This window comes from Mus pahari, chromosome 3 (genome assembly GCF_900095145.1).
Source record: "Mus pahari chromosome 3, PAHARI_EIJ_v1.1, whole genome shotgun sequence".
Classification (NCBI taxonomy): domain Eukaryota; kingdom Metazoa; phylum Chordata; class Mammalia; order Rodentia; family Muridae; genus Mus; species Mus pahari.
This window is the reverse complement of record NC_034592.1, coordinates 25,963,983-25,983,110: the sequence shown is the minus strand read 5'-3', so window position 1 is coordinate 25,983,110 and position 19,128 is coordinate 25,963,983. Positions and strand designations below refer to the sequence as shown.

At 46.4% G+C, this 19,128-nt stretch overlaps 1 protein-coding gene across 2 annotated transcripts in view; it reads left to right on the top strand.

The window, feature by feature from the left end:
• The window catches only part of Nr6a1 (nuclear receptor subfamily 6 group A member 1), a 183,235-nt gene extending 169,830 nt beyond the window's left edge, over window positions 1–13,405 (top strand). For both annotated transcript variants that reach the window (XM_021193272.2, XM_021193273.2), the window contains exons 9-11: window positions 5,648–5,769; window positions 7,187–7,339; window positions 8,839–13,405. In XM_021193272.2, the coding sequence (XP_021048931.1) occupies window positions 5,648–5,769; window positions 7,187–7,339; window positions 8,839–8,927 (364 nt within the window). In that variant the 3' untranslated portion in view covers window positions 8,928–13,405. The remainder of the gene's footprint in view (window positions 1–5,647; window positions 5,770–7,186; window positions 7,340–8,838) is intronic.
• The last annotated feature ends 5,723 nt before the right edge of the window (window positions 13,406–19,128 follow it).

Sequence of the window (19,128 nt, the reverse complement as noted above, 5' to 3'; positions counted from 1 at the left end):
GAGGGAGGGAGGGAGGGAGGGAGGAAAGGAAAGGAAAGGAAAGGAAAGGAAAGGAAAGGAAAGGAAAGGAAAGGAAAGGAAAGGAAAGGAAAGGAGGGAGGAAGGAAAGGAGGGAGGAAATAATCTTAGGTGACTGTATGCGTAAGGCTCCAAAATCAGTCCTGAGTATTAGGGAACAGAAAACTGAGGGAAGTGAAGTGAATGGAGACAAAAGATACAGACGAGGCAGTTCACAGAGGCGCACTTGAAAACATGCATACCTGTAATGCCAGCACTTTTGGAAATGGAGTTAGGAAGAGCATGAGTTTAAGGATCACCTAGACTGCATGAAACTTTGGGTGGTAGTGGTGGTGGTGGTGGTGGTTGTTTGGGGGGTTTTGTTATTTGTTTGTCTTTCAAGATAGGGTTTCTCTGTGTAGCATGCTGGCTATCCTGGAACTTGCTCTGTAGACCAGGCTGCCTCAAACTCACAGAAATCCTCCTCCCTGCCTCTGCCTCCTGAGTATTATAATTAAAGATGTACACCACCACCTTGTTTGGTTTTTTGTTTTTGTTTGTGGTTTTTTTTTTAATAAGAAAAGAAGACTTTGGATTTGATGTGTTGGACAGGTTGCATTTGAGGAAGTGTTCAGTGTGGCAAGACTAGATAGAGTACAGCTGAGCGAGAGGCTACTCTGTATCCATGGAGAGGAAAACAAGGCAGGATGACACAGCAGTACTCAGGAAGAGAGGGCAGCACCAAGCTGGGGATGTCAGGGATGTGGCTTCAGCAGGGCTCTGAGTAAGGACGGTGTGGGCCCAAGCTGTATTAGCTAGGACCAAGCCCTGGGAAGAGCACTGTGGGAAATACCCGTTCTGTGTTGGCTTGGGTGTCTTGAAGTCTGAGTTGCATACAGGAAGGACCAGGAGGTCATCAGATCTGGAAGTTGAACCTCTGGGGTTAGGTTAATCACTGCCAAGCGTCCCCTTTCTGCTAGAATCCCAGGGTGAGGAGTCTAATTGGCCATAGCTCTTTCCTACTTTGCTGTCCTACTCCCACTCCCCCAGGCAGCCTTTGCTTCTTCACAGCTCCTGAGTGTGAGTGCCTGCTGTCAGGAAAAGGCTTCCCAGATGATGCATGACCAGCTCCTTTTCTCTTCCCAATACTGAATCAAGTTTATGGTGCCTATTCCTCATCAGACTGTTATCAGACAGAGAGGTGGACAAATGTGATTTAAAGCAGATTGTAGCACCAGCCAGTGACTGCTCCTAGCCCTAATCAACACCCTTTCACTCCCTGGAGAAGATGCTTTGAGTTAGCCTTTAATGGATGCTAGTTCTCCAGCTGGGCAAACACAGTCCTTTTGCTACTTTTTAAACAGAACAATGACAACAATAGAGACACTTTAAGTGTATAACAACCAACAGGGCTTGTTGCAACAACTGTATTATTGTTTTACCTACATTATTGTTGAGTCCTTGCCGCCATCCTATGAGACTAGTACTATTAGCCCCTGTAAATACATAGACCTTGAGTTTCAGAGAGAATAAAATGTAAGGCTACAAAGGTAGAAAAAGATGACACTAAGATTACTACACAGGTCTGTTGTACTCCAAAGCCAGAGCTCTCCACCATTATACTATAAGAACATTACATGTTCTTAGGAGGAATGATTTTTCTAGAATGTGTCATGGAGCTGTAATCTGATTTGTATGTGGTATGGTGATGACAGTTCCTTAAAGACTATAGCTGAAGACTGATGTTGGGGAGGGTACATTTAGATGAATGGAAAAAAGAGCTGGTCCTCTCTGCCCCTGAAGAGGTTATAACTTAAATAGTGTCAGCTTCAATTGCTGACTGAATGGTCCAGTGGTTTGGGGAATCCTGGCAGGAATGTTTTCCTTGTCCTAGAATGCTTGTGCGATAGGAACCTGGGAGAAGAATGGGTGTGTTTGTCTGGCTTTATGGCTTTGAATACTGATAATTTGTAGACAGGGAATACAGGGGCATCAGAACTGTAGAGTGGGCAGATGTGGAGGAGGAACGGCTGGAAGAGAAAGCAGGCCTGTGGAACAGAGAACAACTTTGTTTATCAAAGGGTGGGATGCGGGTGTGGAGGAAAGCTTTACAGCCAAGCTGTGGGGACTGCTGGGCTGGCTGCCAACCCTAGCCACTGCCAAGGGACTATGATGGCTTCTTGTAAGATATTTGGAAAAGAGGGGTGTACTATTCCCAAAAGAAAGGACAGATCCTGGGCATATATACAGGTCCAAACACTTGAGAACTCCTTTGTGTCCCCCAGATCAAGATAGCAGGAACAGGTTTGGCACTGCCAGCTCAGGGTCTGGATGATAGCCACACACCTGCAGATCCTACCATGCAGTGGTGAGCACTTGGAGCGAGAGCTTGCTGATAAGGGACAGAGCATCATTTGTGCTGGCTGCATTGCTCGGCTACCAAACAGATGTCAACAGCATCCTCCCCGCCTTCTTTGTCATGCTCCACCTTACTTATCCCACCCTACTGCTCCATGCAGATAGTATAGGGAATCGTCAGTAAACTCTTTTTTCTCTCAACAGCTTAAGTAGCCAGCGAGTACTATTATAAGGAATGGGCACACTACTTCCTACAAGATTCTTCATCAAGCAAGTAGAACAGAAGTACCTGGCACCTCCTAGGGCCAGGCACCAGGATGAGATGTTGTTATGGTTTCTGATGAGATAGCATGTGGCAGTCTTTCCCAGGTAGCACATAAGAACTTGACAGGGTTGGAGTAGGTAGTACAGCACTAGGAAAGCTTCTGTGCTTGGAATTCAAAAGCCCTGGCTCTTTCTTATTAGTTACTTTGGGAGAGTCACCTCTTCTTTAATACAGAGGTATATGGTTCATCTCACAAGTTATCAGGAAAATAAGAATGCCTGTGAAAGGGCCTTTATGTCAGGAGCACAGTCAGTGGTTGCTCTAAGCCATCATTCCCACACAGGAACAAAGGAGATTTTGATTAATACACTTTTTTATTTTTAATTGGGAGGATAAGGATATATATATATATCCTTATCCTCCCAATTAAAAAAAAAATATATATATATATATATATATATATATATATATATATATATATAATGCTAAAAGTACCCATCATTCAACATGCAATATCATGGTTGGTAAGGGTTTAAGAGTGGATACTCAATATGAATTTGTCCATTAATCAGTGTAGGACAGTAGTAATAGAGTCCTAAAGGCCATTGGGCTAGAACAGTGAGGAACTTGAACTAGCCTTCACAGCTTACAGCAGCTCCCATAGGAACTGAGAGGTTTCTTGCTTTGGTGTCATGTCTGGGGCCTCTTCACCTAAACATGCTCTATCCCCAGGGTGCCCATTTCCTAGCCCAAAGTAGACAGTGCGGCCAGACTTGGTCCTGGCTGCTAGAGCCCAGCTTCCTAAACTGTGTGTCACAACCCTGCATGAGACTGTGTAACTGAATGTAAAGGCATTACTAAAAGTTGTCTAAACCTTCTAAACAAGTAGACATTAATTCAAAAATCAAACTCACTATGTATCCTCAATGTTTCCATGTGAACACTGTGCCTCTGGCAGCACTCAAGCATGTTGATCAGAGCTTCCCTGACGCCTTGGTTCTCAACACTCATTTGATCTCACATGCCCTCATACATAAATATTGACACAGATACCTTAGCTTAGATCCCAGGTTATTGTCATTTTTGCTCTTCTAGAAACAAGATGGTATAATTACGGGAAACAAAGACTTTGAGGATCATCCTCTCATCATTCCTCATTATTTTAAGTATCAAACTAGATGTTTTTAGATTATGTCAAGTTTTATTTTAGCCAGGTGTGGTGGTACATGTCTTGAAATCTTAGCATTTGAAGGTCATCTCTACTGCATGCCGAGATCAAAGCCAGCTTGGGCTATCTGAGACTCTATTTCAAAAAAAAAAAAAAGCTTCCTGTTTGAGTTTATGACTTGAAATTAATTTTGAAAAAGTGTTAAATGAATTTGACTTGGGATTAGGGTGCAGTTTTTAACAATTTCTGAAATAACCCTAAATATATTCTGCTACTTCATACCTAAACCATTGATGGTTATAAGATCAAAATATCAAGTAAGCCAGATGTGGTAGAACATTCATTTAATCCCCAAACTCAGGAGGCAGAGATGAGCAGATCTTTGCATTTGAGGCCATCCTGTTTTATATAGTGAGTTCTAGCCCAGCCAGGGTCTAGAAACTTGGTCTCAAAAAAAAAAAAAAAAAAAAATTAACTCTGAAAACTTTGGTGTATGTCCTGCAGTGTCAACTAGAAGTGTCACACAGAAGCAATTTAATTCTTCATTTAAAAAAAAGAAAAATAGCAAGCATGTCTATCTCATTTGTATTCAAAATTGATTTTATCTTTAATAAATGGTAAAGTTACATTCCAAAGAATTGTCTTAAGTTTATTGGGACTGGAAAAAAGCACTTAATAGGTAAAGTACTTGTAGCATGAGGACCCCTAGTTCAGGTACTTGTACTCCTGTCTATAACCACAGCACTGAATGGGAGCAGAAACAGGCAGGTCCCCACAGCTTGCTGGGCAGCCAGTCTAGCCAAATTAGTGAGATTCGGAATTGAATTAGAGACTGGTATCCCTAAAAATAAGGTGGAGAACAATAGTGAAAGGCAACCTCTGACTCCTTATGTGTCTGTCTGTCTGTCTGTCTGTCTGTCTCTCTCTCTCTTTCACACACACACACACACACACACACACACACACACCATATAAAGAGTGAAGATAAGATGAATTCCACTATGGTTTATTATTAGTGTTAGGTTAGATTTGTATACCTGTTTTTTATTACCTATGTAAGAATTCATCAGGTGAAAAGAAGTCATGTGTAAATAGTTCAAGAAGCCTATCAGTTCTGCATGAGCCAACTACCCTGGATACTAGAAGAGCCTTGGGAAGCTTTTCCAGGTATCAGGTTCTCATCCCACCACCAGCTAGCTGTGTTTAGGCAGGCCAGTCCTCTTTCCATGTTGAACTTGAGTTTCTTAGCTGTATGTTGGTAGTGATTGTTTCACCCAGCTCTTAGGGTTGAGAATGCACAGAAGGTGCCCAGCACAAAGCCTATTGTAGTATAAAGACTCAGCAAGTGTTTCCTTTTACCTTGGGTTGAAGTCAGGAATCCCAGTAAGATTTTTTTTATTGTATATAATCTCAGCCTTGCTAGAAACAGTGAACCTAAACAAACATAATTAAGCATTTTCCACATTGTGGCTGAGGCTCTCATAGAGTCACCATGGCTGCTGTCATTGATACTGGAGACTGCATCTCCACAGAAGCTGTATCTTAATATTGTCACATTCCGCTTCATTTCTACCCCAGATCTCCTTCACACAGGGAGGCCTAAAAGCTTACAGGGTCAAATGGCTTTCCAGAATCTCACAGCTGTCTGTGGTGCAGTTGGATCTGAACCTGGTTTTACCTGACTGACTGACCTTGGAAACATCAGCTTCTATAACCTGTACTGACTGCCATACCAAGCATGGAGTTCCCTTTGGGGTCCCACTCCCCCAAGTGGAGCTCCTTTCCTATCGTAGATAAGTCTGTGTGCCCTTCCAGGCCTTTGCTTCTGTCCAAGGTGAAAACCTGTATCTGTTCTCCAGATTTAGTGATGAAGGGATGGAGGTGATCGAACGGCTCATCTACCTGTATCACAAGTTCCATCAGCTAAAGGTCAGCAACGAGGAGTATGCATGCATGAAAGCAATTAACTTCCTGAATCAAGGTGAGTAAGGTGGTAGGCAAGAGCACTTGCCCTTCTGTATCACAAGCACAACTCCCCATCCCCCACTCCCACCTCCCACCCCCAGGACTGTCACAGAATCTGTCACGCCGTGTGACCATAAGTCTTGGAAGGCCTGCACTCCCCTTAGTCATCATCCTGGTACTCTACAGTGCAAGGAATGCTTAGATTTTTTTTCTTGAAGTCTAAATGCCACAATCTCTATAACTCACAGAGGAAGGAAGAGGATTCACTTTGTTTAGTCAGTTTTAATGCATTTAAACACAGACATCAAGGACAGAACGTGCGTCATTTAAAATATGTACAAGTTTACCAGCAACTGAAGAAGAGAGGGTGACTGATGAAACTGTTGGAGATAAGGCTGGTTGACAGACTGACCATGGCTCTGATGTCCCAGGGAAGAGTGGTGGTATGCAAACCTCCATGTGCACATGAAGCCAGCTCTTCATCAGAGGAAGCCAGTTGATTTATAGGCATATTTCCAGCAAGTAGCATGTTGTACTTGCTGGAAACTGGCCTGTGAAAGAAAAAGTAGCATACGAATGCCCCAATCCCAGAGTGAACCTGAGTGATTTTGTTCCTGTAGCTTCAAAAGTGCTCAGTTTTCTAATCCAGAGACTTTTAACCAGCCCTTCCTTTTCCCCACTATTCCCCACTCAACTTTCCAATGCAGTATAAACCTAATACTCTGGTCTATATACCATCATGCATTTATCACATGACCTACATGCCTTCTCTAGTCAATCCGTATACCGTGTATTAAGGATATTGGCAGGGTTTGGGGAAAGGGAGAAAAAAAAAAAAACAGGCCAGCCCCCAGGTCCCTGAAGAATTTACATTCCAGTAACACTCTACACAGTAATTGTACTGTATATGGGAGAAGATTGGTAGCAACTTCTTCAAGGAGGAAAAGTGTGTACTGGACCTCAAACACTTGGTATACTTTACATGCTGAATGCTTTATTCATCTCCTGTCCATTATACATAAGGATAGATATACATACATATGTACATGCATGCATACATGTGTACAGTAAGACAGAATAGTAAGAACACAGGGACAATGGAGATGATATATGTCAGGCTCCTGACAACCTCTGCTTCAAAGATGCTCTGAAAGGTTATTGAATAAGGAGTTAGCCACCACACTTGCTGGTGCCTGTTTTGTGCCACTATACCCTTTATTAAGAGCTTAGCACTCTTAAGGTGCAGGAAAAGGGCTAGCTAGCCTTTGCATATTTTCCCTTTTCTATCTTACTTTCCCTAATCCAGATCTTAGTTTCTCCATATTAGAAAAAGAAAAATCTTTGTTATGACTACATTTAACAATGTCTCATCTTTTATAAATCTGATGCCCCCACACACACCTTCCCTGGGTGATTTTTGTTTTTGTTTTCAGATATCAGGGGTCTGACCAGTGCCTCACAGCTGGAACAACTGAATAAGCGGTACTGGTACATTTGTCAGGATTTCACTGAATATAAATACACACATCAGCCAAACCGCTTTCCTGATCTGATGATGTGCTTGCCAGAGATCCGATACATCGCAGGTAATATTCTGCGTCCAGGCTTCCAACCTTCCTAGCTTCTTCAAGCATGTGAAGGGATTGAGATGAGCAGTGTTCACAGGGTGTTCATTCTAGGCTATCACCAACTGCAGACAGTTAGTACCTTTGCCCTCAGATAAGTTCTATTATAACAGGAAGAGAGCCGGGTGTGGTGGTGCACGCCTTTAATCCCAGCACTTGGGAGGCAGAGGCAGGTGGATTTCTAAGTTCGAGGCCAGCCTGGTCTACAGAGTGAGTTCCAGGACAGCCAGGGCTACACAGAGAAACCCTGTCTCGAAAACCAAAAAAAAAAAAAACAGGAAGAGAAACTGGCATCTCTCAGGCTCCTGTGGTGAGCAGGAAGTGTGGATGAGCAGAGCAGCCTGTGTCTATGTCCTGAACTATATATATTGCTCAGAAGTAATTTTATTCAAACAATTTTTTAAAGATTTATTTATTTTAGGTATGTGAGTACACTGTCAAGACTTTATTTCATAGGATTGTGCAAACTCTTTCCAGGGCCATATAAAGTGGCACCTTTAAGAGACTTTGTGTGTTGCAGTGTGTTGTGTTGATGGTCTGGCACCTTCTGCCTAGTCCCTGGCTTAGGCCTGTCTCAGTGTATAACCTCGGCTCTTTGTTGTTGCTTGATGACATTTAACGAGGAGTCTCGGTTTTGTTGTCCAGCACTCACTGGGATGATGTTTAGACTGGGTTGTTTGTTTTGTTTTTCTGTAAAATTTAGCAGCACAACTTTTCAAGGAAAACATGTCAGTCTGACAGAATTTTTTTTCTATTTCTTGAGCCACAGAGCAGTCTAGCAGATGTAGACTGGACCTGGCAGTATTTTCAATCACCCAGAAAGCTTTTGAAAAACAACAGTGTTTAGTAGGTTGCATCTCCAGACATTCTGACAACTGGTATGGGGTGAAGGCCAGGCATCAGTACTTTTTAATGCCCTCAAGGTGATTCTAAGGTACTGTCAGGGAGAACTACTGCCTTGGGTATTTTGCTTGCAGTATTTGTGTACTTGAAAAAAAAACTGTCAAACTTTATCTCCAGACATTTCAAATTTATTTTTCCCTGTAATTATTCTCCTTACTTCCCTAGAACTTTAATTAATCACTTATTCTGTTTTGAAGAGTAATTTTTTTATAGAATGCCAGAGAGTTGGTAGGAAGCAAATTTCCTGTAGTCTTTCAGCTGTGAAAAGCTTAGTAGGACTCCTTCTCCATTTCAGTTCTAAAACAGGGGTAAGAGGCTGTCACAGACAGAAATACTGAGTCTAATGAGACAGTGCATTAAACTGGCTGGCACAGAGCAAGTGTAGCAGACAGGAGAGTGAGCGTAGACACCCTGACATTATCAAACCCTGTGGCCGGCTCAGTACTTCTGATGCTCTTGCCGTCATCCTGGACCAAGGTGATCTGCAGCCTGAGTGGAGGCAAGGCAGGCTTTCCTTCCCTCCTGGCCGATGCTGATCGTCTCTTCCCTCTACCTAGGCAAGATGGTGAATGTGCCCCTGGAGCAGCTGCCCCTCCTCTTTAAGGTGGTGCTGCACTCCTGCAAGACAAGTACAGTGAAGGAGTGACCTGTGCCCTGCACCTCCTTGGGCCACCCACAGTGCCTTGGGTAGGCAGCACAGGCTCCAGAGGAAAGAGCCAGAGACCAAGATGGAGACTGTGGAGCAGCTACCTCCATCACAAGAAGAATTTGTTTGTTTGTCTGTTTTTAACCTCATTTTTCTATATATTTATTTCACGACAGAGTTGAATGTATGGCCTTCAACATGATGCACATGCTTTTGTGTGAATGCAGCAGATGCATTTCCTTGCAGTTTACAGAATGTGAAGATGTTTAATGTTACCGTGTTGTCATTGTTTAGAAATAGGTTTTTGTGTATTTTGAGGGAGAGGGTAGGATGGACTAGATGAGTATTTCCATAATGTTGACAAAGACAACTACCTCAGTGGAAACAGGTGTATGACCACCTCTACCTTTTCCACATTTTCTCAGCAGAGACTCACTTGTCTGTTAGAGAGCAAACTGCCTTTTTTATAGCCACAGACTTCTAAGTAAAAGAGTACAGTAAAGGAGCGAAGTAGCATAGGGAGACGTATTAATGGCCAGTGGGGCATCTGAGAGGCAATTTGATTTTGATCATCTCGTCCCACAAGCCTGAAGGGCAGAAACTGCCTTACTTCTGCTGCACCCCTCCCCCACACGCTGTTGTCTGTTGCTGCTGCTGTCAAGTTTTCATCCAGGTAGAGTCCTGACAATAAGTCAGTCTGTAGGAATCGCCTCCCAGCACCCTTGTGGTTCACAGCTGCCTGGTTTCCTGACCCAGATCTACCAAGGCCTACCTTCTTCAGACCCTATCCCTCCCTCTTATGAATTTGACTTCCTGTCAGTCCTTTAGAAAGGTGACAGGAAAATGCCATGTTCTGAATTCTGATACCATTTCTGATTTGCTTTTTACATTGCTTTCCTCAAAAGGTAGAGGGGCAAAGGCCAGGCTGCTGAAAGAATAAAGACTCCTTTGGAAGTCCCTGTTCTCACCCCACCTTATCCCCTGAACCACATCCAAAATCTAAAACTGCCATTTTTAAACAGTAGAAATGACCAGAAACTTTGCTGCAAAATTTTGTTGTAAGTTCTCCCATTAGTTCCAAAATGAGATTCATTTGCCAGGATCTAGAACAGAAAGCCATGACCCAGAGAAGCCCAGATATTCCTTCAAGTATTATCAGGGGTCTGACCTACCAAGGTTTGGAGGGATGGAGCCAGAAAGACCTAGAAAGGAAAGGGGCTTTAAACTACCTCATGTTTCTAGGGGCTTGGCTGCTGCTCTGCGGCTGCAGCCCAGACCCCCTGTGCTTTACTGCCTACCCCATCTACTTCTAGGAAGTTTTTGCCCTCCAGACTTTGGCCAGACCAGCTAGGTTTGCCTTAGAACTGTTTCAGCTGCTTTTCCCTTTGTTTGTACCAGGCTCTCCTACCACTAGTACCCCAGACACATGCTCCACTGGTTTGTATTTCTTGCTGGGTCTGTCTCACCCACAGTATCTTTTCTAGCCTGTTTTGTCAGGAACTGTTTACACTTCCCCAGTGAAGCCTATTAACTTACCCTGGAGACCACTGCATCCTGTGCCTCCTAAGAAGTCTCCATTTGTCAGTTTTTCTCTGTAGTGAAATGTTACAGGTATCAGCAAAGTAACAATATGTCCTTTGATGTCCAAAGTTCAGAACATTGTTTCTTCTCCTTCTTATTCCCCAGCAGAGAGAGAGAGAGAGAGAGAGAGGAGAGAGAGAGCGCGCGCAGGTTCGAGAAAGCTCCAAATAGAACGTTTTTCACGTTTGTGGGAAGATATATGTATTGATGTGTCTGTTTCTGAGCTCACAATATTTTCTTGTTTGCCTGAATTTTTATATTTGACCAACCAGATCACATTATTTGGCCCTGGGTCAGATTCTCAGCTGCTTTCCTCAAGCTAGAAATCAGAGACACAGATCAGAGACAGCGCCTGTGTGCACACAGCAGCCTTCTTTGCTTAGGCTTCCATTTATCAAATTGGTAGTTTTTTAAATTGCTTTTCAAATTAGCATTTTACCTGTTGTGTTGAATGTCAAAGCTCTGATGAGACAAGAACATATCTCTCCAATAATGTAGTATTAAACAGAGCAAGTTGTTAATTTGTAGAGTGGGGGAAAGGTTCTGCAAGTTGCCATTGTACAAATCCATTTTTACAAATGTTTGCAGCAGATTCCACAGAACAAAGAACCCATTCATTGCCAAGAGCCCTGCTGAATCTCTGAGCCAAGTGGCTGTGTGTTCCGAGCTGGAGCCTGACCTGTGGACCGCCTTTAATGTCTTCTGCACCCAGTCCTTTTATGACATGGGCTTCTTTTAAACAGGGTAAAGTAAATGGGCTGCTTTGCAAACTCAGGTATTATGAGGAGAAGGTAGGAGTGTAGCTAGCAGCGTGGAGACATTAGGTCAGCCACTAGATGTATTTGTGATTTTGGTTTGAAGGACACAGAGAAAGGTTGGAGGAGGTTTGGTATGCTTGGTTTTTGCCTTTTTTCCTATAATATTTGGTTAACAGGCAGCCTTTTAGCTAGTGGAAAAAGGAAAAACTTGTGCATGTTATATCTCATTCCTCTCTCTCTCCTGTCCTCTCTGATCCAGGCCACTGAAAATGCTCACTTTGAGAATTTTTCAACCATAAAAACATATAGCCCCCAAAGCCACCTGGAGAAGGAGAGCGCCCACCTCCTTGCACTGTGCCGAAGCATCGAGGTTTTCCCCTGCCTTTTCTTATGTATGCTTTCTTGACCCAAGGCAGAAGTGTGGAGTCTTAGAGCTTTGTTAATTCCTGTTCTCTGGTTCCCTTTATAGGCCATTTTTGTCCTTTGCAAGGTTTGGTAGTCTCACCCTTAGTTTGGAGAAATTCCCTACAACTCATCTCAAAACACTCTACCTGGCTCTGGACACCCAGTCCACAGGGCCAACCTACAAGTGAAGGAGGCAGGCCTCAGGGTAGAGGGAAGCAGCAGGGACCTCCCTGTCCTGGTTTTAGAGCAGTGGGAGTGAGGAAGAACACCCACACACCTCTGCCTTTAGAATACTGGGGTTTGGGGTTTTGTTTTTTAATTGCAGTTGTTTTAAGAAATTCAATCTTTCAGACCAGCCTTTCCACTAAACTTTGATTCTTTTTCTTCACTGCTTTTTTAAACCTAAAAAAAAGAAAAAGAAAAGAAAAGTAAAGAAAAGAAAGCAAGCCCACTCACTGACTCCCCCACCTTGGTCTGTGGGAATGCCCGCACGCTCTGCCGTCCATCCTCCTCCCTTCTCCTCATGCAGTGTCTGTGAAGTAGAGTTTTATCTGTTTCTTAGGATGAAAAACGGCAATCACCCCACCAGGTGCTGGAAACTGGCCAGCCTTGAAGCAGGCACTTCTGGGACCACAGCTCAGGGATGTGTATTTAATTACAGGGTCCCCAGAAAGCCCTCTCTTGGCTGCCACAAGTAGCATCTTTCCTGGACTTGAGAGTGAGACCCTGACAACTTCCTCAGAGTGAGCAGCCAGCCCCAGGCCACTGACCTGAAAGCAAGCTTGCCTATGGGTCTGGGCTTCCTCAAGACTTTTGACCATCCTACACGTGAGCCACTCTGGTGCTCACGAGAAGCCTAGACCCTCTGCCCAGGGTCTTATCTGACGGTCCTAAGTACACCCAGCTTGCTTGGGTATCAGCTGTAGGCTCAAATGGAAGCTGTGGGAAAGGCTGTGCTCCAAACCCAAGAAAAATGTGCTACTGGTGGAGGCTAGTCTTCTAACCTGGAAGCCAGCCCTGCCAGCCAAAGGGCTCTCTTGCTCTTTGCTGACCTTTTTCTTAGCCGAAATAAAATAGGTGATAATGTTTTTACTCAAATTTCCATGGGGGAAAAAAGACTACCTCTTGAGTGACATCCTGGTCGATTCCTCTCTGAGGAGTCCTGTGGGGAAAGAATACTGTAGCTCCCGTGCTGTTTACGTGTTTCTGTCGGGAACGAAACCCTGGACTGTTGTTTGTGTCTGTGTTGCCATCCCAGGCCTGTGATAGGGGCTTGTGGCTGCATTGTAATGTCTGGGCAGTGTCTGGGGAGTCCTTTCCACCTGCCCAACAAGCCATTGCTAGAAGAGGCCTCCACCCCCTTCCTATGCTCCATAGCTCGGATCTCAGGGACTCTGATGGCAAGTGCATCATGAACCTACCTCCGGCTACCTCCCAGACCTCCCACAGTCCTATGTAGGAATCGAATGAATGGATGTCTCTGAGCCCTTGTTCCCAAAGGGCCGGCCAAGGGCTGCCTGCCAGCCTGGCTCCATCAACCCTGCATGACCAAATGATAGTTGGCGGGCTCTGCAGGCTGCTCAGGCCCTCTGCTACCTCCCACACTTGCCTGCTGGCAAGGGGTGGGCCCTGTTCTGTGAATTGACTACCTGTGGAAATGTGACCAATTAGTATGAAATGCATGATTAGCAAGTATTAGGTACTGTATTTGAACCAATAAATGTGAATCCTCTGCACATGCCATCTGTCTGTGAAGCTTATCTTGGGCTCGGGGGAGGAATGGCCTGGTGTCCTGAGGCATGGACTCCTGCTCATAGTCAACACCACTCCCGTCTCTGTTACTGAGAGCTTGTAGGAAACGGGTCTGCTTCTGAACCTCAGGAGCCAGTGTGTACCTGCTGCCTGCCGGGCACTGTGCTGATTTTTCATAAACCCAGACCACCATGAGTTTTGAGGACTATTTACTCTTTTTGTAAATGAAGAAATTAAGGTTGAGAATGATGAAAAGGCTTGCACAAGGTTCTCAGCCAGAAAAAGGCACAACCAGGGGGTACTAGGTGGGAGATACACAGACCTTAGAAGTGCTGTGAAGAGAGTATTGGGACTTGGGATGGGTACAGGAAGGGCTTCCCGTATGAGAAAGTCTCCAAGCTGAGAACTAGCCACGAGGGTAGAGTCACCACCACACTTTGTAAGATCCTACAGAACAAAACATGAGGAAGGAACTGAGTCTGGGGACACCATGGGGGCCTGGGGCACTGCTGGAAAGAGTTTGGTGTTTAGGAGAAGGCCATGTGCTGAGTCTCAACTGTGTCTGTGACAACAGTATGCTGAGCAGTGGTAGCTTGCCTTTCCTGCTCAATGAGTGGTCTAGCAAGTTAATACCTGACTCTCCAAACAAGTCTTAAGGCTCTTTATAACTTCTGTAGGATGTGAGCAAATAGTGACTGGAAAGTCAAGGGACAGGGCAGAGGCAACACAGGAAACGTCTTGAACCCAGGTCCACCCAGCTACAAAACCCAGCCATGTTGTCCTGCTCACACACTCTGGGCAGGGTGACAGCTGTGAGGACAGGGGGAGGGTCCTCTGTGGCAAGAGAAAGGCCAGGAGAGCCTGTCAGTCTATTCCATTGTCCTGCATGGGACAGAAGCACCCAGCTGCCTTCTGTGCTCCATGCCCAGCACAAGGTACCAAAGAGCTCTTGAGGCTTGAAAGAGGTGATCAGAAACAAAGGGCCCACAGCAGCAGGAGGTAATAGGCTGTCTTCACGCCTCACGAGAGGGAGCAGATAGAAACAGACACAGGAGAAGGGAGTATACTGGCTGCCTAGCGACAGTCACACCCTATAGCCACCTGCACCATGCCCCATCATCCCTTTTGCTCAGAAGCACACAGGCCCAGGGAAGTTTAACCACGTGCCTAAGATGACACATGAGCAAGCTGGGGAATTAACTTTTGAATCCAGGTCTATCTGATACCAAAGTTTCAACAGTTTCCTCCCTGTTCTTTCAGCAGTTTTGAGCACAAATGGAGTTTGTAACAAAGCTTAGGAACAAACGGCCTTTGGTTGAACCTTTTGCTCTTCAAAAACAAGCCAACCAATGAAAGATGAACCCTGTAAACTATATATAGGCTCAACCTAATCAGGCTGAAAAGCAATGGTGTCCCAAGAACCCCCAACATATGATTTCTCTGAACATAAGTCACTCATGAAGGCTTTGTCAAAAAAGAAACAGTTCTGGAAGTGAAGTGTGTGCCAGAAACTGAGGAAATGCCACACTCTATTTATCCCAGACTCCCAACCCTCCTTTGTCTATAGCCAAGGCTCTGGGAAGCCCTGTGTGAAGGAACATCCCACTTAGCCCAGCCAGGATGCACCAAAACTACCTGTTTGTTGGGTTTACTTTTGTTATCTGTAAAAGTTCTGTTGAGTCAGCATTCCATTGGGGTAAAATTAGGGGTAGTGCTCTCTCAAATATCTAAGTTGCTTCTTAAGTAATGGTGAACTGTGAACTTCCTGGGTTGTACTGTGACAGTCTAGGAAGAAAGAATGGAGGGTTATAGCTTAGTGTGAAACCCCAGGTTCTGTTCCAGCACTAAAGTCCTAAGTGATATAGACGTAGAGTGGGTGACTGAGGTCACGTCCCAGAGCAGCTCAGTGAATTGTGTGCTATAATGATCCCATTTTACAGATGAGTAAACTGAAGCCCCAAACGATAGTTTTCATAAGGAGACCTAACTAGGGAGCACTCAGGAATGTATAGGAATAAATGTTGGATGACTATTGGAAGTATCTATGTTCTCTGAGCTCCTCACCAGGCTGGAGATGAGCAAGGATATCTCTGTGTAACCAGCAGTGAAATTTAGTGCTCCAGGTTCCAACAGTGGAGCCAGAAACATCCAGAAGTGGTGACAGGGGAGTCTGCTGGGATTGGATGATCTGGCTGCAGGGAGTCCTTTCCAGGGTTCACTTCCCTCAGGCAGCCTGTGCACCAGCAGGAACATCAACAAGGGAATAGATGCCTCCCTGTGGTCCCCACTGGCCCACTGGCATCAGTAGAGGATGGTACCTGTAGCTGAGGAGTTTAGGAATGACAATGGCTAGCTCTAACAGGCTTCACTGAAGTCCAGACATCAACGGAGGCTGTGTGCTGAAGCTGCAGCCCCTCCACTCCAGCAGCAGAGGCCAAACAAAGCCAGGAGCCTCCTCTCTGCTCGGCCTGGCCTTGGCCTGATGGCCCATCAGGAGTTTGGGTGCAATGACAATTAGCGTGCCAGCTCCTATGGCAAAAGTGCCCAACTGCCAGACCCAGGGCTCCTGGAGACTTTGTTCCCTTGGCAACAAGTCTCACCATGGAGACCACAGCCCCATCCTTGCCCTCCTTGCAAGCTCCCTCTCCACAAGCCTTCCCTGCTCTACACCCAGTCCTTAGAGCATGCAGGTATAACAGAGTGCAGTATGGAAACAACAGGAGTCCAGTTCTGTGCACCCACTTTATGTCTGGCAAGGCTCTTGTCTTCATTTGGTTGAAAGGCACCAGACCGTGCCAAGCCACTGTCTTCATTTTGGTTGAAAGCCAGGCAGGCACCAGACCAGAGTCTCAAAGCTGATCAGTGCAAGAGCTGAAACTTGCATCCAAAGGTTGGTTTGTTTGTTTGTTTGTTTGTCCTTGTGGCCACAGGGCACAGTCTGATTTCAACTGGGTAGCTGGGTAGACCCTCACACGTACCCACCGTTCCTACTGGCATCACAAACCATGGTTGCAAACCTTCTAGGTCCCGGCTGGGTCCAGCATCAATGGCAGAGTTGCACTATTTTAAGCCAGGACTGGAGAACCCCATTTGGGCACAGGGAGGGTGGGCCTTCCTCCGGGAAGTCACCATGGCCTCCCTCCTCTCCCCCAACAGCTTTCTGAGACAGTCGCTTCCCTACAAACAGGAAGGAGATCCTTAGGCTAAGACCTCCAGTTCCAGTTTCCTCCTCTTCCCCGCGCCCCCCCAGTCCCCACCACCACCACCACCACCCCACCCTACCCCCGCACCCCTGCCTCCTCCACTACATGGAAGAGCCCACCAGAACCTGTTTCATGTATCTACTGGGGATGGCTTCCTAGGTGGGCAGAAGGGAGCCTAAATGTTCCAGTCACCCGACTGTTTCCAGGACAGGCTCCCCCTTTGGTCCTCTCACCACAGTCTGACCCACCCATTGAGGTTGGTCATTGAGTCAGAAGAGCAGAAATGTCCCTGAGATTTGGTCTAATTCAGGGACCCTGGAGAAAAAGCAAAGAAAAAGTATATTAGAACATTGAAAGTAGCAAAGAAACAAATTGGGGCAATCTGAGAGAAAGATACGGGGGTAAACAGATTCATCGAGGCAGAGAAGCAGAGAAAGCCCAGAGTGCAATGGGCTTGGGCCCAGTGGCAGCTCTGACTACCTCCCAAGCTCAGGCCTGGACTCAGAGCTGTGGGGGGCCCACCCGGGCTGCAGGACTGGAGAGGAATGTGGGGAGCAAGGCTGGGTCACCTCTTGAGGGCCAAGCGTGTGCGCTTTGAGATAAACCGCCCCAGGAAGGGGCCACAGCTGCGCTCCAGGAGCGTGGCAGAGAGGCCCAGGCCCAAGGCTAGAGGTTCAACCCTGCCAGACACCCAGCACCTGCCTCTGCTTGGAGGGACTCTACCGGGCTTCATTCTAGAAGATCCCGAGTCCCTTGGGCCCTGCCTTCCTTGGAAGTCATGCAGCTTCTAAGTGCATCAGTTGGAACAGCACCAAGAGGCACTTACCTGGCAGCTCCAGGGCTGGCTGCTGTCTTGGCTCAGGTTTGGAAGATGGTCTTGCAGAACAGGAGTGCTGGGAGGTTGGGATGCAGAAAGATAGTGAGGCAGTCAGTTCTGAATGAACCCCAAGTTGCCCCCACGTGATTCTGTACTGTGGGGGTTGGGGGTGTGTGTGTGTCCACACACTACCTCCAGTGTTGGAGTAGGGGTGCATTTCTCATCTACGAGTTGGCAGTCTCTACACATTGTCTCCACAAGTCCTCTCAGTCTTGAGAAGTAGCCACTAGAAGTGCTCGGTCTCCCCCACCCTTCACCAGGTGGTCCAGCCTAGTGAGCCACTGGAGGAGGAAAAGCCAGCAGGTCTAATGAAGTCCCCCCTCCCCACCACCCTCCTCATGATGCAGCTGAGGCTCCCGCCATGGCCTTGACCCAGCACTGTGGACTTCTCTGACATTGGCATCGGATCTGAACATCTGGCAGCAGGCTGATAAGGGGTTCAGCGGAAACAGCCTCCGCTGCTGCCAGCAGGCCCGCCCCCTCCACACTGCCCGGAACGGGGTCTCCACAGCTAGTTCCTTCTGCCTTCAGCTCCCTGGGCCCCTTGGCCTTTAGTCCACTTTCTGCCTCCATCTCTCTATCTCTATCTCTCTCCCCTCCCTTCCTCTCCTTTTCTGCACAATCCTTTCTCTATTCCTCTTGAAGTTCCCCCATTCTTCCCCTCTACCCGCTACCATCTGGGGGTTTCCCTTACCATTAGCAGGTCTCTGTCCCTCTCCCTCTATCTCCCTGGATTCTTTTTCTAGCTGTTTCTCCCCACTGTCCCCCAGTCACAACTGTCCCCCCTCCCCTTCCTCTCAGTGTCTAGGTCTCTGCTTCTTTTGTCCTTTTTTCTCCCTCCAGGAAACAAGCCTGGCACTTTGGGAAAGTCCCTCCTCAGGAGTGAGCCCGTACACTTTGTTTGCCTTGGGGAGGCAGTGCTGAATCAGGGCTGTGACTCTGTTTCCTTGCCACAGGTCTCCTCGCCTAGACCCCAGCATTGGAGCTGAGTTTACACAGGAACGCAGGCTGCTCAGGACACAGGTGATAGAGTGTGGGCTTTGCTTTCCCACTGCTAAGTTGTCTGTGCTTGGTTAACGTTAGAGAGATACCTCCTGACTCCACTGGGCCCTGAACATTGCTCACAGAGGGTGAAATAAAGATACTCTACCCCCTTCCCAGGATGGTAGCAAGGGTTTGAGACTAAACCTAGGTATGTAATGATTCACAAGAATATAACGCTATTCCCATGACCACAACCCCAGCTCCTTCCTGCTCTGTCTGGTCCTGTGGTGGAGCACCTCTGTGAGTTGAGGCCAGCAGGCCAGAATAGGAGGCAGTCCTGAAGATGTGGGTATATCATATCCAAGGTTGGCTAGAAATAAAGAACACCCTGCCTAAGTGTTACTGACAGCTAACACCTAGAGGAGACAACACAAGAATTAGCAGAGCCTTAGCCCTTCAGATATGCATTCAACAGTGCTGAGGACCCAGAGATAGAGCAAGTCTTCCAAAGAGGGTTCCCCTAGCTGACATGAGTCACACTTTCACAGAAGGGTAAGCAATGTTGACAGTGATGTTGCAATGTCAGACTCAACAAGAAAAAAGCCTCAAAGGACAGAGCAGCCAAGCTTTCAGCAGATCGT